Raw genomic sequence first — 23,419 nt, forward strand, 5'->3', positions numbered from 1 at the left:
AAACTTAGGTCTCCAATCCTCTGCCAAGAAGTAGTACTATAGTTTTAATGAGTGTATCACTTATTTCATTTTTTTTGACAGCAGGACAGGGGGAGTGCAACTCTGCTTCTCGATCTCTCTGCAGCTTTGGATACTCTAGACTAGTCTTTGTTAAACTTGGGTCTCCAGTTGTTGTTGTTTTCAGACTACAAATCCCATCATCCTTGACCACCAGTCTTGCCAGCTAGGGATGATGGGAGTTGTAGTCCAAAGTAGCTAGACACCCATGTTTGGGAAGCCCTGGGTTAGAAGTTGAAGGGTATGCTTTCCTGCCCATTTCCTTGTGCACTGGTAAAAACAATGGATGTTCACCAGTATGCAGATGATACCCAGCTCTACCTCTGCTTCAAACTGGAACCAGTGAAGGTATTGAAGGTCCTGTGTGAATGTCTAGAGACGGTTGGAGGATGAATGGCGGCTAACAGATTGAGGTTGAATCCTGACAGGACAGAAGTACTGTTTTGGGGGGACAGGGGGTGGGCAGGTGTGGGGGACTCCCTGGTCCTGAATGGAATAACTGTACCCCTAAAGGAGCAGGTGCACAGCTTGGGAGTCATTTTGGACTCACAGCTGTCCATGGAGGCACAGGTCAATTCTGTGTCCAGGGCAGCTGTCTACCAGCTCCACCTGGTACACAGGCTGAGACCCTACCTGCCTGCGGACTGTCTCGCCAGAGTGGTGCATGCTCTGGTTATCTCCCGCTTGGACTACTGCAATGTGCTCTATGTGGGGCTACCTTTGAAGGTGACCCGGAAACTACAACAAATCCAGAATGTGGCAACTAGACTGATGACCGGGAGTGGCCACCAGGACCAAACAACACTGGTCCTAAAAGATCTTCACTGGCTCCTAGTGCATTCTGAGCACAATTCAAAGTGTTGGTGCTGACCTTTAAAATCCTAAATGGCCTCAGCCCAGTATACCTGAAGGAGCGTCTCCACCTCCATCGTTCTGCACAGACACTGAGGTCCACCTCTGAGGGCCTTCTGGCTGTTCCCTCACTGCAAGAAGTGAAGTTACAGGGAATCAGGCAGAGGGCCTTCTTGGTAGTGGCACCCGCCTTGTGGAACACACTCCCATCAAATGTCAAGGAAATAAACAACTATACAACTTTTAGAAGACATCTGAAGGCAGCCCTGCTTAGGGAAGTTTTTAATGTTTGATTATTTATTATGTTTTATATATTCTGTAAGCCGACCAGATTGGCTGGGGAAACCCAGCCAGGTCAACAGGGTATAAATAATAAAATTCATTCTTATTCTTATCATACAAAAATAAATGGTTTAATCGCAGCCCTAAACCCCTCCTTAGTAGACCCCATGTAATCTTCTTGCACCACACCCCTTCATCAATGAGGTCTTGCACAAACCATCTTTTCTACAACAGGGGGAGAAACCTTTTCTTAATACTCCGCCTGTAGGATATACTAAACATATTATACAGTATGAAGAATAGGTCAGAGGTGCTTTTAAATGCTGGAGAAATGTTATGGTAATAAAAGGATAAAATGGATTTTAAATAATAAGGAAGGGGGGATGAACTCTCCCTGTCGCCCCTTTTTTCCTTTCAGTTGGTTTGGTCTGTTGCTTTTCCTCCCCTGCTCTGTTTGCAGGGAGCCCAGATTGAGACGGGCTTGGTTGGGAGTTGCGTGTAGGTGAGGAGGAGTTGCAAGCTGGCTATTTCCACGTGTCAGCAGTTGCCTTTGATATGCAAAAGCATGTTTTGGGTCTTGTAATTGTACTCGGGGGCTCAGCTGGTCACTTGTTCTTCCTCACTTACTGAGAGATTGCCAGGTCTCTGCTTTCAGTTGTAGGTTTTCTAGATAAATTTTGCCAGTGTTTTTTATGTTTAATTTGAACATGAAATGTTTGTGTAGGGACACTTAAAAAAAAAAGCCTTCTCTTCATTAATGCCGTTTGGAATTTGGTGGAGTAATGCTTGATATATAAAATACAAACTTTTTTTTTATTAGAAAAATGGTTTTACTTAAAAGGAAGTAAACTGAGGGTGGAAAGTTTAATGTGCATATATGCCGTCATTTCTCTTAGAAATGTGGCAGGAGGCCTGCCCAACCAGAAATGTGCTTTGCCTCTTGTTGCCTTTTTAAAAAGTATTTTTATTTAGGTACTAAAAGGTACAGAGCATCAAAATAACTGCACATAAATAGTAGAGGGAAGATCAAATACTAGCAATGTGGTGGCCTGGGTGAGCATTCTTGTCTGCAGCTCCAAAGTTAAGGAATTTCCTCCCTGCAGTGGGTCCATGTATCTTGCTGTTAACCAGAAGGTTGGGGGTTCAAGCCCACCCAGGGGTGACTGAGCAAGATTTCTGCATTGCAGGGGGGTGCACTAGATGATCCTGGGGGTCCCTTCCATCTCCACAGCTCTGAGATTCTGTGTCTGCACTTTGACTAGGCTTTTGGCAAATGTTGAAGGCCCACTACTTTACTCTGATGATTATCACCTGTGTAGTGTGTCTTCAGGACCCTCCCTATTCCTGTGACTAATCTGTTTTAGCTGTGTTTAATTAGGAATTTCAAATGGTTTTAGCTTGCCCCGGAACCTGCTGTTGGGAAGGTAATGAATTTAATAATAAAAACAATACTGTCGTCTTTGTAGCCTTAGTTTCTGTCGCTGCCATGGCTCTGTAATCAGTCAATATTTTCAGAACCTCTGGGATGGGCTGGAAAGCATAAATGCTTTAAAAAGAAATGCTTTTGTATTGTTACATGGTTCAGAGACCTTAGTGCTGTCTTATCATCGCTGGGTTTGGTTTTTTTTGAAGGGGGTGCCTAATGAACAGTTGAATGTAAGTGGGGAGCAAAATGTACCGGTAATTTGTAAGATGTGAATACAAGGCACAAAAAGAAAGTAGAAAGGTGTATTAAAATAAATGTAGTAGTGATGATAATAATAATAGAGCATGATTATTAGAGCACAGATTCATTTTGAAGGATTGATGTCAGTGGAGAGAAAGCTAACTGAGGAGTCTGACCCAAATTTTTAATACTGCTTTAGTGAATAAGAGATGTATTGTTTTGGTTTGAGATTTCCTGTAGAGATGTTCCAATTCCATTTGCTTCTCAGATGTGTACATTCTGTTTATAAGAGCTAATTTGGATGCATGGTAGTGCCAAATTGGGAAGTCCCACTCACCCACCGAAAAGCATAAAGGCTATATCATCTGCAGATAAGTTTAACTTGTGTGTTGTATCATGTATTATGACACCCTCCAAAAGTGGTTTGTCTCTATTTCATATATATATACGATGGGTGTTTTTCATGACTATTTTGCCATATTTCTTTTTCCTTTTCCCCTTTTGTTACTAAATTTGCAAATTAAAAATAGTTGTAATTTTTATAGCCAAGGTCTCTACTTTTCGTCAAAAGTTCCAAAAAGTAGGGGCAAGAAAAGGCCCCTCTGTTTTGTGTGTCTATCCCAACCATAATTTCTGATTATAGCCTTACTGCCTTTCTGTAAATTACGTAGAAGTTGAACGAATTTGGAATTGAACCTCATTTGTTTTAAGAGAAGAAAGGGGAAAAAATCTGATTGTGGAATGCATTGTGAAATCCAGTGATGGATTTAAGCTTATTTGCCAGTTCTTTTTCTGAAATAAAAAAAATTAAAGTATTTAAATACTCCCTCTTACAAAGCCCACCTGATTTTTGCCAACCAGGTGAAGCGTTAATTCTGCTAATCTGTCTGCATGAAAATATTTTTGAATCTTGATTAATGCAGTTGAATGGTATGAGTCTAATAACAAGATCTTTGCCAGGTTTTGGTACCATTACTAACCTTGAGTCTTTCCAAGTTTCTGGAATTCATCCCCCTTCTTTTTAATTCAGATATGATGCCAAGTTTTCTTTAAAATGTTTTGTTTAAAAGTCCCATAAACCACCCAAGCCAGGTGTTTTGGATTTTTAAAAAAAGACATTTTCCATGTATTTTTAAAAATCTCCGCCGGATGTGTGCTAACTGACAGATCTTTTCAAAAATATTTTTTATTGATTTCAAGAAAATAGAACAATGTAGAGGACGCATACATAACAGAATCAAGTGTGCGAGAGCGAGAGAGTGATTAAGACTAGGGTGAACATATGCTGATATTCTTGCCTTGCAGGGGGTTGGACTAGATGTCCTTGGGGGTCCCTTCCAACTCTACATAACTCTTCCTCTATGAAAAAAAAAACTCACGACATGCCACTATTCAGGTCCCCGCCCCCCAACACACCTTGCACCTCCCCAGCATGTTGCTGTGCATCTCCTCCCTTGGAGAGGGCTAAATGAGTTCAGAAGACACGCTAACCATAAGGAAGGCTGCCTTTTTTCATTTTAAAGCACTCTAGTCAAGCTAGACATGAACCCTCCCAGGCCCAATAAAACTCTTGCCAGCCCACAATCTGTTAGGGGGCTGTAAGGGGTTGCAGAGAGCCTAGCCAGTGTGGTGCAATTATTAAAGTATTTGACTAGGGCCCGGGAGAGCAGGGTTCAAATCCCCACTCTGCCGTGAACCTCCCTGGACCACCTTGGGCCTAACCCACTTCACAGGCTGGGGCGGGAGAACCATACACCCCACTAGGGCCAGATTCAGGTTTGATGAGGCCCTAAGCTACTAAAGGTAATGGGGCCCTTTATATGTCCAGCTGTCCTTTGTCAACAACAAATTGCTGCTGTTTGTTGTGTTGCATATAGGATATATGGTAATTTATGGACCAGTCTATGCAGACTGTAGGCACCCTATATATAGAAATGAGCAAACCAGTGATATTTTAGGGAGCAGGCGGGGCCCATTACTTACATCACAGGAGCCCACACGACACAATTTATTGTTGCTGTATGTAGGTTTTGTTTTACTTGTTTGTTATCTTATATTTGGGAAATGTACCTCCAGGTTTTTTTTCTTTAAATTTTTTGGGGGGCCCCCAAGAGAGTGGGGCCCTAAGCTATCGCTTGTCTAGCTTATACGTAAATCTGGCCACTGCACCCCACCTTGAGACCGTTGGAAGATAAAAGTGGTACAGTCGTACCTCGGGTTACAGACGCTGCAGGTTGCGTTTTTTTCAGGTTACGGACCTCTGAAACCCGGAAGTACTGGAACGGGTTACTTCTGGGTTTCGGCGGTCGCGCGTGTGCAGAGGTGTGCTAACTTGTGCTTTGTGCATGTGCAGAAGCGCCAAATTGCAACCCGCGCCTGCACAGACGCACCACTGCGGGTTGCAAACATGCATCCCGCACGGATCACTTTCGCAACCCGAGCGTCCACTGTATACAGATGTAAATAATTAAAGAAATAATAAATAAATGTCCCCCAGACACACACACACACCCCACACACACTTCAGGGGCGCCAGTGACCATTGAGTATTTGTGGTGCCGCAGGAGCCGCTAGGACAATGGTGGATGTAGGGGGAGAGAGACCAAGGAAGCAAGCCGCCTGTGTTACGTGTGGGGCCCTGCGAGTGGCGCACCCTGGCGCAAGGGCGTTCTCCCTCGGGCGGTTGTTGTGGGACCGCAAAAAGCGCTTCGAGAGCTTGAGCAGCCATGCCCCTCTTTGCAGCCTGCGCGCCCGGCTTCTGTTGGAATTGGTTGGATTGGCCCAAAGGGTGCTGCGTTCCGTTGGGCCAAGGTGGCGTCATTCCGTGGCTCCGGAAGGAAGGCCTACAGGCCCGGCGCATCGCTGCGCCATCTTGTCTGTGGAAGGATCGTGTGTTTGACCTTTGTTGTCGGTTTAAATCCTTTTTTGAGGAAGGTCTGGTCAAGTCAGCGGCGTTTGGGTTCCTTTCCCCCTCCTCCTCATTGCGTTACTAGGAGCGGGCAGGTGTCCCTAAGGCTGGGCCCACACGCCCCAGCAGTGCTGAATCTCTGGCAATAACCCCTGCTTTTGTTTCCAGGTCGGGGCAAGATGGCGAGCGACTGGCCCCAGGCGTCTCGAGTGCCCAGCTTTGCCCAAATGCTGAAGAAGAACCTGCCCGCCCAGCCGCCGCCCCAACCTTCTCTGCAGGCCTCGGCTCCCTTGTTTCCGCAGGCAGAGAGCGCCAAAGCCATGTTTTTACCGGCAGAAACGTCTAACATTTCCACCTTGGCTTCCAAGGTGACCAACATCTCAGGTAATCGTATGGTGTTGGTTTTTGTAAACAGTCGTTTTTGGCTGACGGTCTTGGAAGGCTTTTTCCTGTTGGGAATATCTGAAGGATTTTGCTTCTTTCTGGAGGAAAAGGCAGTTTCTGGCAGTTTTCTTGAATAATTTCTAACACAGTGTCCTCCCCTCTCTTTGTGGCCAAATGCTGGCCAAAATATCTGGAGGTGGTGTGCCCTGGCTTCTCCAGATGTTGCCATGCTGTCCGAGGCTGATCGGAGTTAGGTCACATCCGCACGACATATTTTAGAGCCCTTTTAATTCTGTTTTAACTGCCATGGTTTTGCTCGAGGAATCCTACAAACTGTAGTTTTGCACTCAGAGCTACAGTTTCCAGTACCCTTAACTACTACCATTTCCACACTTTGGGTAGGCCGGGTGAGCCATGATTATTAAAGTGGCATAAGTGTTTCAAATGTGTTTCAAATAAGGCTATTTCCTATGTCTGATGTGATCGCCGCCAAATTAGCATTTTAAACTTACTCTCCTGGTCTTAACCTGATCTGTGCTCTTCCAAATTTCTGCTGCTGCTATTTGTTTTTGTTCTCCAAAATCGTTTTTGCCTTTAACAGCAAGGTTTCTTCAGCGGTCTGGCCAAAACAAAAGATACTCATTGGCCATCTGAATGTTGTGTGAGCTTATACCTCTTAAGACCACATACCTGTGAAATCAGAATTTTTGGAGACTAAAAAAAATGTGTGGAGAGAACATTGCTTTTGCTTATCTTAAAGCTACTTGTTCAAAGATCTTCCAGTTAATATCTCAATGTTTCATCATGTTTTGTTAGTTTTAATATATGTTTTTGTTTTAATAATTAAAACCCCTATTGAGACAAGAAATCTGGACGCATTCCTATGGGATTGTGTTCACAGGTCTTTAACAGTCCCACATTTGTGTCTTTCTTTTTAAATGTTTGTGTTTAAAGTGCCTGAAGTCCCTTAATTATATGTGGAAATAGCCCAAGAATTCCCCAGTATCCATAATAGGCTTTATGTGCAAGCAGTCTACAGTTCAATCCCACTCCACCTGATTGATTCTCATTACCTTGTTCATTGAGAGAAATGCCACATAAATGTCATATATAAAAACTTCATAAAGTAACAACCCTGAAAATAAAAATAGCTTTTAAAAAGTTGAAAAATATCACAATGCTTTTGATAAGGCGCAGAAGCACTTTCTGAATAGCCAAAAATGAACTGACAAAAGCTGCCAAGCAAATATTTTGACTTATGCTATTATCAACTAATGCATTTTAGGTCAAGTTCCTGACTGCCTATATTCCAAAGCAGGACCCATTGTTCCAATCACTTCACTTCCTCCCAAGAAAATCCCGAAGGAATTTGTCACAAAATATAAACGAGGGGATATAAACCCAGTGTCTGCTTTGCACCAGTTTGCACAAATGCAGCGCGTGCAGCTTGAATTAAAGGAAACAGTAGCAACAGGTAAATATATATATATTTAAAAATAAAATCACTTTCTTGGGAATCCACTCTATTCTAGTACTAGGACATTAAAGGTGCTGTTTAATAGGTGGCATTCAAAGCTGCCATATAATATTAGTTTGGTCCCTCTGTTATTTCAATGGCTGCACAACTTGATTAAAATCGACCCATGACATACTATTCCTTGGTTGCCATTTAGATATTTTGCAGTCTTTCCTGTGCTACCGCCATTGTTGGAGAGGTCACTTGCCTTTGCTTGGTTGCAAATTAGTATCCTCATTCCCTGCTCTAGAAATGCAAATCATAAGTCATAATTCTGGGAATTGATGAAATCAGTAACTCCATCTAAAACACTTATCTAGAAGAAGTTTCTGTCATTTGACAGTCCCAAATAACTGATTAGGAACGCAATTTAAATTGGAAATGAAAACAATATTCAAATTTCTGTCATACTTGAAGTTCGGTGTGTCAATGATATGATAGCTGCACCTTGGTTTGGCTGGAGAATGAAGATTAGGAAAGAGCAGCGCTGTCTGCATATCCCTGGAATGGTTGGTTTTCTACCAATATTGAGCTATTAGATACAATGGAATTCAAATTTGGTGAAATGCAATATGCATAAATTATAATAATATAAAACTTTTACAATTGCATTTATCTAAAAAAAGATTTCCTGTGGCACTTTTTAAGGTAATCTCTTGGGATCATACTTTGCATTTTGTGCTGTGGTTGATGGCATTCAGTATAAGACTGGATTGGGACAAAACAAGAAGGAATCAAAATCCAATGCCGCAAAACTTGCTCTTGATGAATTACTGCAGTTAGATGAGACAGAACCAAAACCTCTAGAAAATCCAGGTACTTTTGCTACTATGATGTTTTTCTCTTCGCTGTCAGGTTCAGGGGTGGGGGAACAACGTTATCGTAGACTAACCCAATCTTTTATTCTGCGCTGGGGCCCTAGCGCTGGGGATACTGAAAAGAGTGGTAGATAGGTATCTTCTTGCCCCCGTTTCAAGTAGTACTGCCATGTTTTTGAATCTTCATAGTGTCTATGATGGGTGTCGGAATATTCCAAAGTTTTGGCCTCGTGTGGTCTAGTTGTATTGTAGCCTTATTGGACTTTACCAATTGGTTGGGTGAGCGTTGCTCCCGGACGGGAGGAAGGAAGTAAAATGACACCGAGGGTTGGTTCAGCGAAAGAGTTTATTCTGCTCTCCGAATAGCAGAAGGCACTTGCGTGGTCAGCTCATAGCAAGTCCAAAGAAATGAGAGATTTCATGCAGTATATATATCCTCCAGGCACCCTCTCCCCCCTTCCCCAGGAATCCAGCCACGTCAGCTTGTACACGCAGGTTGACATCACAGATGTCCCTGCTCCGGCACTCTTAACCATAAAAGAGTTTTCCTTCCTGTACTTCTGACCATAAAAGGGTATTCCTGTTCCTATACTCTTATCTTGGAGCAAGAGGTCACCTACTCCAGGAACATACTCTGGCGCTGTTCCCGGACTAGGTCTGTGCGTCTTTGTGGTCAGGATGTAAGATAATGCACAGACGTGTCTTCCCTGTTCTACTGGTACAGTCAAGGCCATCCTTGCCATCAGAAACTGATAAAGGAGAGGGCTCTGAGCACTTGTCCATACAGCCGGGTTTTTGTTTATACATTGACTCAGAGCTCAAGTTAATGGATTTTAGCTAAGGAAAAATAGGGATTTTGGTGCCTATTTCAAACTGCCTGCACAGTCAGTTTTGGGTTTGGGAAACCCATTCCTTCAGTATTGCAGACAGTTGATGTGTGGGGTACTTTGACTATTCCAGAGACCAGTTGTGTTGGTTTTGGCATATATTGGTTAAAGGAGCATATATTTCTTTTAAGTAACATGTTAGGTTGTTATCTTCTCATTTTTTCCAATTTGGTATCTTTGCAGGTCCTCCCAGGAATCTTTCAGAAACTACAACCGTAACTGAACCTCAAAGAACAGCTGAAGCTGGCTACATTTCAAAGCTTCCTTATGGTCGGCATTTTCTGTTTTTCTATCAAATGTATGGTTGTGCATGTTTATTTTTTATCACCAAATAAACTGCTTTTTCCATAGCACGGTTTACAGGTGAGCCACTAACCCAGCGCTTGGGGTGCCAAGCAAGACCTTCATTGGTGCCTTAACATCTGCAGGTGTTGGTTTAGTGATCGCTGTATAAAGTGTAGCATTGTTAAGCTTATAAAGATGGAACTTTGCTGTGGCATCTCAAGTTAGCTATTGCTCCGGTTTTTTCGTTTTTGCTTTGTTTTTGGTCAACTAAAAACAACAATTATTGGTGATATAACCAGAGATGCAGTAGGCTACATAATCTAGTGAATGGCGTGGAAGAGCTGTTGTGTAAAGATATGCTTGCTTGTGTACTACTTGTATATTCTTAAGAAAGCAGATCATTACTTGAAGTACTCTCTGTGGACTCCCAAGAGAAGGATTTACCATTCCACACTTCCTCCTTATACCAAAGAGAATAAACGTTCATGCACGCTGTTTTTCCCCTTTAGTGATGATCTCCAATATTTCTAAACAGTTGGTTTTGATGCTTTTCTTTTTCTTTATAACTTTACTAGAAGGGCTGCATCATGCGTATGAAAAAATTTCTCAAGCTGTCAGGGAAACATTCAACAGCTTGACTGCTAAATATCCAGAGTACCAGAGTTGTAGCAGTTCGCTGGCTGCTTTCATAATTGAAAGAGGTAAGCATAAACGTGGTGTTGTTGGTGAAATTGCAATGGCAACTTCTGGTCCCCATAAAGCCACCCTATTCCCCCCCCCCAGTGATGTGGTTTGGCTCAAACCATGCTCACTCATTCATCACTGAAAGTTAGGCATGGGACTGGTGAGGATCTAGCGTCAAATTCAAAAGGAAATATTGAGAGGTGCTGTCGCTTAGGAATTTGGCACATACAGTGGTACCTTGGTTTAAGAACAGCTTAGTTTATGAACAACTTGGATTAAGAACGCCGCAAACCCGGAAGTAGGTGTTTTGGTTTGTGAACTTTGCCTTGGGAGCAGAACATGTTCCGCTTCTTGTTGAGTGTGTGCCATTTGTAAATTGAGCCCCCCGCTGCTATGGGAAAGCACACCTTGGCTTAAGAACGCTTTGGTTTAAGAACGGACTTCCAGAACAGATTAGGTTCACTGTATTGCCTGGCTTGCATCTTACATACGTTGTTAGGTGATGGATAGGCCTGTCAAACTGACCTACAGGGAGCTGACAGCTTGTGGCTCCAGTCCTTTGTTCAAATTCAGTTCTGCACCCCTGTTCTAGGGAGTATCTCTAAAAATATCATTGAATAAAAAGAAAGCTGAATTCCCAAATGGGCAACTAAATTTCTCAAATGTTTTGTTTGTTTGTTTTTAGTTAGACAGCATGAGGTGGTCGCTATCGGAACAGGTGAATTCAACTATAGTCAATGTGGTCATCCAGATGGGAGAATATTGCATGACTCTCATGCTGTTGTCACTGCAAGACGCTCTCTTCTTAGGTAAAAAAATAAATAACACTGCTGCTGTTTCTCAAATTAAAACTGCTGCCGGGTACACTTGTACTGTGCCTTGGAGGGCTAAACTGGTCAGGGACCCATACCAGGGGTCTACCGAGCTTAAACTGTCATGCCAAGAATGCCCTGGGCCTCCCAGCCAACTGGAGACTCCCACCCCGTGCCTCAGACCAGCTCTTCCCGGGCCTGCTAATTCTTGGGAATGTGTAATTTGACTCTAAAAGTAATTTGACACTAAAAGTTGTGTGTTCATCCTGGTTTCTCTAATACAGATTTTAAATGCATCCTGTGTTGTATCTGCTTCTTTCAAGGTATTTTTATAGACAGCTTTTGCTCTACTACAGTAAAAATGCTGCCATGATGGATAAATCCATATTTTGCATTGAGCCATCTTCAAACTTGCTTGCGCTAAAACCAAACGTAAGCATATTTCTCTACATGAATCAGTTACCAAAAGGATCTGCTCAGATTAAGTCCAGGCTGTAAGTATTAGACATTCCAACATTATAAAGTTTAATTCATGCAGATGCATTTTTCTCATTAAGATGGTTTTACATTGTATTTGCTGTACAAGAAAGTAATATTGATTAGTCTGATTTGTAACACATTGTCGCAGAGGCTTGCAGTTACGATTATTGGAAGGCCAACCTACTGAAAAGAAAAAGGGAGAGTAACGTAGAAGCGATGCAAAATCAAATTTAAGTGTGGCCCAGTTCATACAGATAGCTGATAATTTTCTTTTCACTGCTTCGAACATCTTTTGATTTCCCCCCAGCACTGAGTTAGTGCAAATTGACGGTGCTTTCTTTACAACTGAAGGGATAGAACTCTCTTTGATAAATTAACTCATATGCAATTAGCCAATTATTACCAAACATGTTTTGCTTTTTTTGTATGTATGTATTCAGACTTCTACCCATTTACAGTAGGTTTTTCTGGGCTGTGAACCAGTTACTCCACAGGAATAGAGGGCACTTTTTGGGGGGCACCACCTGTTTTCATCTTGGAAAGGAGCTCCCTGCCTTCCCAAACTGGCTCTGTTCATATTGAAGGATGAAGACTAGCTGTTGCAGAATCCAAGCCTTAAAAGATTCCCCTTGTTGGCATAGCTTCCTAGTGGTTGAGAAGGGGTCCTCTTGAAAGAAATAATTGATATTGTGATTGTGACAACAGTTATGAATGTGGAGCCTCTCCTGCTATGTATATTTCCATGTATTAGCATGCTATTGCTTGCTAGGGTGATAGGAAAAGGTCAGTTGGAAGGAAATCACATACTGCTGATAGCTCCCTATTAGCCAAAGATACCATAGTTCTTTGAGCTGTTGACCTAGCACAAAAGGAGCCTTGACAGCTACCTTTAGTCCCTGAGAGGGGCTAGAACTTGAGTTCCGTCAAGTTCTGGCTGAAAAAAAGCCCTGGTAGCAAGGCATTCACTTAGAGGCTGACTTCTATTTTGCTGTGACTGGGGAAACTGCTATATCTTAATTATTGTGCTATATACTTAATTATAGACGCCTCAGTCCCAATTCTGCATCTGCATTTGAAGCTGATGAGGAACTGTGCCTTCATGTTGCCGTGGAAGGCAAGGTTTATCTCACTGTCTACTGCCCTGCTGAAATTTCTAGAATAAGCAGCATGTCTGCTAGTGACAAACTGACAAGATGGGAAGTACTGGGTGTTCAGGGAGCCCTGCTAAGTCACTTCATTCAGCCCGTTTATGTTAACAGGATCATTGTTGGTAAGTGAGTGACTTCTACTTATTAAATACTGTTAAAATGCATCATAACCAATCACATACTTTCACGCTTGTCTGTTGGGTTGTTAAGCGGCCCCCAAAACAGAACAGCTTCTGAAACATACAGTAACATGAAATTTAGCTTTAAGTTTGATAAATGTCTTGTCTTTTTTCTATTCAAAGTGCTTAACCAGCTTACAAAATTCAGTACTAAAATATAAAATGACATTTTAAAAGCATTTCACAACCTAGTGCCCTCCAGATGTCATGGGTTACAGTTCCCATAGTCCCCGGCGGGAACCGTAGTTTGAGATATCAAAACATAGTTTTGAAAAATTTTGATTTACAGGTTGAAAGCCAAGTCTATCCAATCTCTGGGCCAATTAACATGAAATCAGTTCATCTGTATGCTACACGCGCATGGTGTTTGTACTTTTATTCTGTACCCTTTACATGAAAAGATCACCTCTCTGCCATTTCTGATTGTGAACACCAGTAATGTTTGAGAGAGAGTTCCATGTTTGTGAACACTTATGCACAGGGTAGAAAGCTGCACTTGGTGTAATAATAATAATATTATAATTTATTATTTGTACCCCGCCCAACTGGCCGGGTTTCCCCAGCCACTCTGGGCAGCTTCCACAAAGACCAAGAATACACTAAGATGTCACACGTTAAAAACTACCCTGAACAGGGCTGCCTTAAGATGTCTTCTGAATGTCAGGTAGTTGTTTATCTCTTTGACATCTGATGGGAGGGCGTTCCACAGGGCGGGCACCACTACCGAGAAGGCCCTCTGCCTGGTTCCCTGTAGCTTTGCTTCTCGCAATGAGGGAACCGCCAGAAGGCCTCGGAGCTGGATCTCAGCATCCAGGCAGAACGATGGGGGTGGAGACGCTCCTTCAGGTATACTGGGCCGAGGCTGTTTAGGGCTTTAAAGGTTAACACCAACACTTTGAATTGTGCTTCGAAACGTACAGGGAGCCAATGTAGGTCTTTCAAGACTGGTGTTATGTGGTAAACTTCCTAGTGCACATCCAGTATGCACCTTGTGTGTTCAGACTTGAGTCTCTCCTTTCAGTCAATATTAAATATTTAAACACTGGATGTTTCCTAGTATCTGCGTTTAGTGTGCTATATGTCTTGTTAACTTCTGAAAACTAATGTTCTATGGGAATGGGGCTTAAAGCAGAGAGTAAATGGTAACTGTACATCTCCATAGAGCAAAGCTTCAGAGTCTAGAAGCATGCCTTGATCTTCTCTTAATATTTGGTGTGGTTCTTAATGTTTTTTAGGGGATGGGAACTGCCATGATACACGAGGATTGGAAATAGCTATCAAACAACGGGTAGATGATGCTCTCACTTCAAAACTGCCCATGTTCTACATGGTGAACAAACCTCGCATTAGCTTGGTATCTGCTGCTTGCGCTGTACAGGTAGATTTGGAACGCAGATCTCTTAGTTTGAATTGGTCCCAAGGAGACTTGTCGCTGGAGGTCGTAGATGGGCTAAATGGGAAGATCACAGAAAGGTAAATGTTTATAACAAAAAGTACATTAAATTGAAAGAAGCACCTTAGCTTAATCGTCCTCTGTTCAAAACAAGTAGGAAGTTATTCTCATGTGCTCGGTCCTTGCTCCTGTCAACCTAGCAGTTTGAAAGCACACCAAAAAGTGCAAGTAGATAAATAAGTACCGCTCCGGCGGGAAGGTAAACGGCGTTTTCGTGCACTGCTCTGGTTTCGGTGTTCGTTGCGCCAGAAGTGGCTTAGTCATGCTGGCCACATGACCCGGAAAAACTGTCTGCAGATAAACGTCGGCTCCCTCGGCCTGTAAAGCAAGATGAGCACCACAACCCCATAATCATCCTGGACTTAACTGTCAGGGGTCCTTTACCTCTACTTTTAATCTTGCTTATTCATTCTATAAAATAACTTTGAAACAGAGGCTTCTAGTTTTCCACGTAACCGTAAAACCTGTTAAGGATTTTCAGTAACTTTGCTCTCTATAACTAGTTGAAATCAGACAAATAACCACTAGTGTGCTCTTTATCATCACTCTTTTTCATACTTAGTTCACCCTTCAAAAGCGGCATTTCAATGGCAAGTCGTCTTTGCAAGGCTGCGATGTTAAGTCGTTTCAATTTAGTGGTTAAAGAATCAAAGAGAGATGATTTACTTAAAGCGGGCACATACCACGAAGCAAAGGTAAGACTTGAAAGGAAACTTGCTGTAAGTGCAGATCTCGTGAGTTCTATTTTGTTCATTCACTGAGTTCAGAATTGGTTTGGTTTTAACGCTAGCAAGGGGAAACAATATCCTAGATCTTGTTATTTGAATAGCTGTTAATCTAAAGGTCACAGTTCAATAGTATTCATTAATCTGGAAAGTAATTTAGTACTATACGTGGTTCTATTGTATTTTAGAACAAGAACATATCAGTAATTTGTTTACCATGATACAGGGAAGAAATTTAGTAATCTATCCACCTGCTTTAACCAATGTGTTAAATTGGCTTTAATCTTGTATTTAAAAGATAGGAATAGCATGATAAAGTAGCTGATAGATCCTTGTGCCCTCTTCAGCTTCGAAAGGCAGTTTGCATAGGTAGGAGAATGTATGCTCCTGACAGGAGGCTTAGTTGGGTCAGAACTGAGTGTAAACTTCCAGAGTTAGTGCTAAATACAGTAATTCCGCTAAATGAGCCACACAGCTGCTAAAAGGCCATGAGGGTTGGCAGTTCAAATCCCCAGGACAGGGTGAGCTCCCGTTGCTTGGTCCCTGCTTCCAACCTAGCAGTTTGAAAGCACACAGTGCAAGTAGATAAATAGGTACCGCTCCGGCGGGAAGGTAAACGGCGTTTCCATGTGCTGCTCTGGTTCTCCAGAAGCGGCTTAGTCATGCTGGCCACATGATCCGGAAGCTTTACTCCCTCGGCCAGTAAAGCAAGATGAGCGCTGCAACCCCAGAGTCGTCTGCGACTGGACCTAACGGTCGGGGTCCCTTTTACCTTTTTACCCATGTACTATATGAAACCAAAGGGGCACATTGGTTGCCAGATGTGAAATATATTGGCATTATTTTCATCTCTCCTACCCAGCTACGTTATGCAAGAGCGCTCTCCCCAGGGAGGCTTGCCAGGCAACTTATTTAGGCACCAAGTGAAAACATTCCCTGTAACCAGTCCTTTGGCAGATTACGCAATTTATGTCTTTTTAAATATGTTTGTGGCGGGGTGGGTGGGTATTGGTTTTCGTTTCTTATATTGTATTTTGTGTTTTTATGTTGTGTACTGCCCTGTGATTTTTGGATGATAATTAATAATGATTTTATTAGAGATAAATAGGCCTTTTGGAGGATGTGTATTTCAACAAGCCTGCCGTATGCAAACTTTCAAAGCACATTGTGAGGATTTCTTTATACCAACCTCACTGTTAAATTATTAATTGAACTTTTAAAATTTAGATTATGGCAGAGCCCTACCAAGGAGCGAAATATGTGCTGAAAACCTACCTGGAGCAGCATGGTTTTGGGTCTTGGATTGTGAAGTCTCCACGTATTGAACAATTCAGTATGTAAGGATTAATATATCGGCTCTGGAGCTCTTGAAGTAGACTAGTTTTTTTGAGTTTCTTAACTTTTTCATTGGTTAGTAGTTTTAGATCAATACAGCGCCAACTGATTGCTGAAAAAAAATGTACATACGCAAAACAAGTTAGCTAAGTTGTTAATATATGCGGGCCATTTTTATTACTATAGTTTGGTGTTTTATGTGTGTTATGCATTTGCAGTAATATATTTTTAATTGATTTCTCATACTTGGGCGACGAAGCTTTAAAATAAGCGAGGTTGAACAATGTAAAAGTGGAGAATTGTATGCTGGCAATTATTATTTTGCTAGATTCAGTACCCGCTTGTAATGGCTGTACAAGTTACCATGTCATCACCTTGTTTTAAAGATTGGTTGCTTATCTTCTGGATTTAAAAGCCACAATTTTCCTTATTAATCATCATTAAACTTTGGTGGGCTATAAGTTTTTTCAGTTGTGGGCACTCAAACTACAGCAGTAGAAAACCCCACGAGCGCAGGGTCAAACCAAATATGGTACATTATGGAAAACAGGCCTGCAAGCTTTTCAAGCCCAGTATTTTGTGCATAATTGTGTTTGCATTTGGAAACAACTTGGAAATTGTATCAGGTGTCCTAAATATTTCATTTGCAATTTGACTTCAGAGATGATGTTGATGACTTAATGTCCTTTTCCCTCTAAAATCCTTAAGACTGAAAAGGGTCTTAATCACATACCGTAGTTTGCCATTAAAATCAATCTACCCAGCTTCATCAAAAGTTATGTGTGATACATCGATTTCCAAGAACTAGCAAGCTCACAAATATTCTACTGCTTTTGTGGTCGAAATGGTAAAAATGTGCAAACCAGTAGCCAAAAGGATATATTTAATGCCATTTCATTGAAGTTGGTGTCGCCCCTGCAGGAGTTCGTTTATATATGGCCAGGTATCTTGGAAAGGGCATTTATTGTGGTTAAGCTGTTTCAAGAGTCCTCATAATCTAAGTTTTTGAATCAAAGTGAAGGAAGTTTCATGTATATTGGCAGTCAAATGCTATTTGCCAGGAACATGTTGGAACTGAATCACTATAAGGTATATATTACTGTCTGCATGGAGAGTCTTTGCTGGCCACAAAGCAAAGATGGATCTGTACAGTTGCACAAACAACAGGGCAAACAACTTTTATACCATGTGAAGCCACTGGCCCCCAAGTATTTTCACAGCACCTTCATTGTGATACTTTTGTGATAGGAACAGCCCTGAGCATCTGAAGACTAGCCTGACCTACACTGTAACTTTTTTTTTTTTTAAAGGGGGTGGTTTGACTCACTGTTTTCTGATTCACATTTAGAGGCTTTGAACAGTAAGATGAGATTTCTAGTTTTTTAATAGGAATTATCCCGGGTAGCCTGTATGGTGCTTTCCAGTTGGCTTACAGTTCCCATCATCCCTGACCACTGGCCATTCTCACTGGGCATACTGGGAGTTTAAGTCCAACAACATCTGAGGGGCATCACTTTGGCTGCTCCTAAATTAGTGTGTGTTACTGAGCAATAACTTTTAGCCCAATGAAGAAATAAATGTGTTGGAGTTTTTTCTGTTAAACTGTGGGTTTCCCCCCAATAAAACTTGGTTTTTTTGCTGAGAATTGTTGTTTGACATGTGTGGCTTGAAGTAATAATAATGCGTTCCTTTTCACTTGAAAGCTTGATCTCTACCGCTGCCCCCGTTCTTAAAGCCTATTGCAACAAATCGATGGAGAGTTATTCTTTTTTGGTAACTAAACATTTTCACTGTGCCGATTTCTCCACTGGTGTGCATTCCCACAATGCCAAACTTCATGCGCTCATGCTGCCGTGTTAACACGTCCTCAATATCAAAAGTGTGCTGGGTTCTTCACAGGACACAAGTGACAATAGACCTTGTCCAACACCCCCCTCCTTCATGAACCAAAGGGGGGGTGGGATATCTAGCGACAGAACAACAAATTACGCTACAGAAGTCCAGGAATTATATTGAGGTGATACTTACGTATAAATGTAGCAGATCATTTGGGAAAGGCATATTTTCTTCATGTAAACTAGCTAATGAGAATAATACCTTAATAGTGTGGACAGTCGTGCCTCGAGTTACAAACGCCCCAGGTTACAAACGCTTCAGGTTACAAACTCCACTAACCTGGAAGAGTTACCTCGAGTTGAGAACTTTGCCCCAGGATGAGAACGGAAATCGTGTGCTGGCGGCGCAGCGGCAGCAAGAGGCCCCATTAGCGAAAGCACACCTCTAGTTAAGAAACAGTTTCAGGTTAAGAACGGACCTCCGGAACAAATTAAGTTCGTAACTAGAGATATCACTGTAATTACTCTTAATCCGTTGCTAGAAGACATGGAGACAAATATGAACAGAGGGCATGAGAGAAAACAATACAGAAGTAAATCATGATTCAAACCTAGTGCGGGATGATCTGTCTACTGTCCCAGTTTTCATGTTTATTTTCCTCCAGGTATTTATATACTGAATCATTAGCATGTCTAAGAAGTGATATAGGGACTCGGGTTGTCCTCAAAATATTGTGAAGGTTTTAAATTAATACAATACATGAAATTGCCCTGGTAATATTGGCAGCCACTGCAAGCTTTTTAAGCACTTGAGTTAAGTGCTGGCAGGAGTCTGTCCCTATTGACAAATATAGCTGCAGTATTGTGCACCAGAAGAGGTTCCTGACAACCCTACATAGAGTACATTGCAATAATCAAGTCTTGAAATTACCAAAACAGAACCTGTCACATCCAGACTATCCTTCCCTGTCCAGATATTGCTTTCGTCTATGTACCTGCCCTCACTGCCGCTAATGTATGTATGTATTTTATTTTATTTCTATACTTTATATTTTTAAGGAAAATCTCAAAGCGGTTTACAGAATATTAAAACATCAAGAAAACAATCTGAAGAAAGTCAAATATAGAGTATACCGCGGAAGCAACATAATTAACTGAAAACTACAATATTAAAGATTTCAAAATAAAGCATTACAAAGGAGGTCAACTGCAGAACACATATTTAAGACAAACAAAGTTGACCAAAAAAACTCCAAACATTTCAAAAGAAAAAATATTGCTTAAGTGAAATCAAATATAAAATGCACATTTAAAACAGCATAATTAACAAGAGTATATACTCTTATAAAGAGTATAAGACATGGCTGTTTGGCAGGCACCAAAAGATGGGACAAAAGAATCCAATAGTTAGGGTTTGTTGTTAGGCATAGCAATGTCCCTCTGGTCTCCCGAGGAACCACTTTGGTAGAGCCAGGTGAGTGTGGGCTCCGCCCCCTAGGCCAGGTGGAAAGGGCCTTGCAGGGAGCGGCCTTCATGACTCACAGCTGGGCGATGTCCCTCTGGTCTCACTACATCCCTAGTACTTTTAAAAAGAGAGTCTAACTTCACATCTTCGTTTGTTTAGGAAACAACACACACAAAATGCAGCCTATTTAAATTATGTGGGAAATGGACAAGGTCTCAATAACAGAGCAACTGGTACCACATGCAGACATTAGCAGAACAAGCGGGTCAGTGTCCTCCTTTGGAGAAGACTTGTGTCCATTTGAAGGGCTATCAGAAGGTTAGGATAAGGAGAGGTGGCAGAATAAGGACAGGTGGCAGTTCTCTGTATGATGGCCTCTATTTGAATGGCTGTCCATTCCAAATCTGGTTTAAAAGTAAAGGAGGAGTGCAGGGGCCCAGGAACTGCCCATCAGAAGCCAGCCCCTTGGCAGAAGACTGAGCACATGCACACAGGCCCTGGTCCTCCCCACTACAGTGAGATGTATCGTATTCCTCTATAAAAATTGTAGGGTGATATCTAACATTAGTCATACTCAAGAGTAAAATAATGCATCCAGCTAATTCATACTCAGATTCACTGAAACCAGTGGGTCTACTTTGTATGACTCAGTAGGGTAGTAATCATTTTTAAATGTGCATCTATATACAGCATTTGCAAATCAGTCTCTTTTCTTTTTTAAAGTCATGTGTCAGTGGCCATTATAAGCAGAGATGCCAATTTCTGCAATTCGGAGAATCTAGGGAAGCAGTTGCAGTAAGTGCTATTCTTCAGTCTGTGTCTCAGACTGGCTGGACTCTGAGGAGGAGTGAAAGACACCAATCGGGGAACCCCCAAGGGAGACCCCAGAGGAGGAAGGCTCAGAGCCTGGGGATTGGGAAAGGGACAGTGAGGGGAGGTCAGAGGAAGGAGATTGGGAGGAGCTGGATGCTGAAGGGCAACAAAGTTTAGTGATCAGGAAGAACCTGTGGATGGAAGCAGTTCAGACTCCAAGGCTGAAGCAGAGGAGGGGTGTCAAGAGACTGATGAGGAATCCAGGGAGTCTGTCTCTCCTCCTGCGACAAGCTCCCCTCCAGCCTTGTCTCCAAGAACGCACAGAATAATGAGGAGAGTGGAGCAGAGGCCAGAGATGCTCAGATGCTGTTTGAGACTGCTTGGGAGGGGAGGAGCCTTAGAAGGCAGGGACCTCAGTCCTGACAACTGCTCCACAGGGCCAAGACCTACTGGGAAGTGTTGCTGAGTTATATGTTCATTTCCTCAAATAAAAAGTTGACTGAGCACTGACAACTGGCCTTGCTTCTTTGTGCTGACCTGCATCTGACTCCAGCCCTGGCAGCCTGGCCCTTTGTTTCCCCCCTGATCATGGGAAGTGCAGTTTGACCCTAACTCTGCTTAGAAGGAAGTCCCAGTGATCCGACCAGTGTGCTTTGGGGGCACAGCTATAACCCAGTGGGTGAGTGTGTGTGTTGTAGGGAGGAGGCCACAGATTTCCAGATATGGCTGCTGGAGGAAATCCTTAGAGAGACACTGTCAGTCATTGATACAAAGCCAGATGGGAGCACTGGCCTAATTCAGTTATAAGGCAGCTTCCTTTGTTCCTGTGCTTAGGGTTGCAGCCATGAAGCTCAATTTCACGGATGAATTTGTATACACACTGGCAGCTTTAGGCTTGCAGTCTAGGAGTAGCCACAGTGGCATCATTCATAGAATCATAGAATTGCAGAGTTGGAAGGGACCCCGAGGGTCATCTGGTCCAACCCTCCTGTGATGCAGGAATCTCAGCTAAACATCCATGACAGGTGGCCATCCAATCTCTCCTTCAAAACCTCCAAGGAAGGAGAGTCCACCGCCCTCCTAGAGAGTCTGTTCCACTGCCTAACAGCTCTTATTGTCAGAAAGCTCTTCCTTACACTTAGTCAGAAAGGCCTCTATGGGCATATATGGGCATTGTGGTGTAGTGGTTAAGAGCGGTAGTCTTGTAATCTGGGGAACCGGGTTCGCGTCTCCACTCCTCCACATGCAGCTGCTGGGTGACCTTGGGCCAGTCACACTTCTCTGAAGTCTCTCAGCCCCACTCACCTCACAGAGTGTTTGTTGTGGGGGAGGAAGGGAAAGGAGAAGTCACTTTGAGACTCCTTAAAGGGAGTGAAAGGCGGGATATCAAATCCAAACTCCTCTTCTTCTTCTTGTTGGTGTGAGAAGGAGTAAAACAGGGTGTGCCTCGAACTCAGTTGTAAATTCCAGCGTTGGGCTATTGTAAATTCCAGCGTTGGGTTCGGCTGCAGGGGAGCCAGGTCGACAAGATAAGGAAGTAGAAAGAGTCTCTAAATAAGGTTAGGTTTAGAAAGTGTAGAATGGTTAATGTATTAGTACCGTGTCTTATGGTGATAGGTAGATTGTAAGCCAAGCCTCGAACGAGGGGCGGCAGCAATAGGGATATATACTCTTGCCCGTACATTGTTCGGGGCTCTTCGTACCACCCTGGGACGGGGAGCCCGCCTTTGCAAACGCGTTATAATAAAAGCGAAGTGATAGACCTTACCTCGGTATCTCCTTGTCTTATTATAAGTCCACGTAAGTAACTTCTCACAATTCTTGGCGCCCAACGTGGGGCTCCCGACAACCTGCTTGGCGGGAGCTGGGGAACGGATCAGCCGGCACTCCGATTTGCGGAGAGATCTGTTGCTCAGGGCCCGCGGTGACAGGCTCCGGGAGCTGAAACGACGGAGAACCGATTTAAGATATTCTGAAAGACTGGTGGTCTGGGACCGCCGCAGTCGGGGACTGCCTCGCCCTGCAGGGACGCCTGCCAGTTTACCAGCCACCGAGAAGGAGGCACTAGACTGAAGGGGGTGAGTATCTTGGTAATATATCCCTGGGAGGGGGAATATTGGGTGTTGTTGGTGTGTGGTCTCTGTATGAAAGAGAGGTTCCAAACGGACGCGTGAGTGTGGACCGGGGGGGCCTGGGACCCCGGCGGGAGGATTAGCTTGCGGTTCCGTTCTCCCGCGAGGGAAACGGCCAGGCGATTCCGCGTGATTGTGTGAGTGAATGAGAACGAGACATAATAGAGTATGGGAAAGAATCAGAGTACATGTAAAAGGGGCCCCAGCAATGGAACAAAAGACCCCATAGATCCAAATAGTCCTTTGGGACAGGTCCTGTTGGCTTGGGATGATAAGGACATAAGACCTTATAGTAAGGGATTAGTCAAAGAGACAATGATTAATCTGTGTAGGGTAAGGTGGCCAGAATTCCCCATAGGACCCGATGGAAAGTATCGTTGGGATCCAGATGGGGAAACAAACCCATACTGGATCAAGCAGTTAAAATTTTATTTGATTAAATTCAAAAGGAATAAAGAAAAACCATACATAGAATTATGGTCCCATGTAACTTTTTACGGGCCAGATCAACCACCGTTGAAACAATTTCCATTTAAGGAAAAGAAAATAGAGTCTGATGAAGAGACAATGACACCTCCACCCACCGGTGCACCCCTGGCAGTGCCTGGATTGCCCGACCTCCCCCAACCACTGCCTCCGCCACCACAGCCTGGCTGTCGTGGAGGACTCAGTGATTTGCCTCCGGACTATAATCGTGTGAGTC

At 43.0% G+C, this 23,419-nt stretch overlaps 1 protein-coding gene across 3 annotated transcripts; it reads left to right on the plus strand.

The window, feature by feature from the left end:
- Positions 1-1,651: 1,651 nt before the first annotated feature.
- On the plus strand, positions 1,652-17,772 carry ADAD1 (adenosine deaminase domain containing 1). 3 transcript variants are annotated; one of them, XM_081894177.1, is made up of 12 exons: positions 1,652-1,693; positions 5,934-6,149; positions 7,435-7,623; positions 8,314-8,481; positions 9,554-9,640; positions 10,231-10,356; positions 11,025-11,148; positions 11,475-11,645; positions 12,675-12,901; positions 14,194-14,431; positions 14,974-15,106; positions 16,364-17,772. In XM_081894177.1, the coding sequence occupies exons 2-12, from the start codon at positions 5,945-5,947 to the stop codon at positions 16,475-16,477; spliced, it is 1,782 nt and encodes a 593-aa protein (XP_081750303.1). In that variant the 5' UTR covers positions 1,652-1,693; positions 5,934-5,944; the 3' UTR covers positions 16,478-17,772. The 3 variants fall into 3 exon arrangements, with proteins under 3 accessions (XP_081750303.1, XP_081750302.1, XP_081750304.1); XM_081894176.1 differs by lacking the exon at positions 1,652-1,693 and adding an exon at positions 5,471-5,791; XM_081894178.1 differs by lacking the exon at positions 1,652-1,693 and adding an exon at positions 5,675-5,801.
- Positions 17,773-23,419: the final 5,647 nt, after the last annotated feature.

Source organism: Podarcis melisellensis, assembly GCF_964234715.1.
Source record: "Podarcis melisellensis genome assembly, chromosome: 17".
NCBI lineage: Eukaryota > Metazoa > Chordata > Lepidosauria > Squamata > Lacertidae > Podarcis > Podarcis melisellensis.

Coding starts and splice junctions, on each gene's coding strand:
- ADAD1 (XM_081894176.1), top strand. CDS start 5,584: ATGCCCCTCTTTGCAGCCTGCGCGCCCGGCTTCTGTTGGAATTGGTTG. Junction 10,357..11,024: donor TGCTTTCATAATTGAAAGAG/GTAAGCATAAAC, acceptor GTTTGTTTTTAG/TTAGACAGCATGAGGTGGTC. Junction 14,432..14,973: donor AATGGGAAGATCACAGAAAG/GTAAATGTTTAT, acceptor TTTCATACTTAG/TTCACCCTTCAAAAGCGGCA.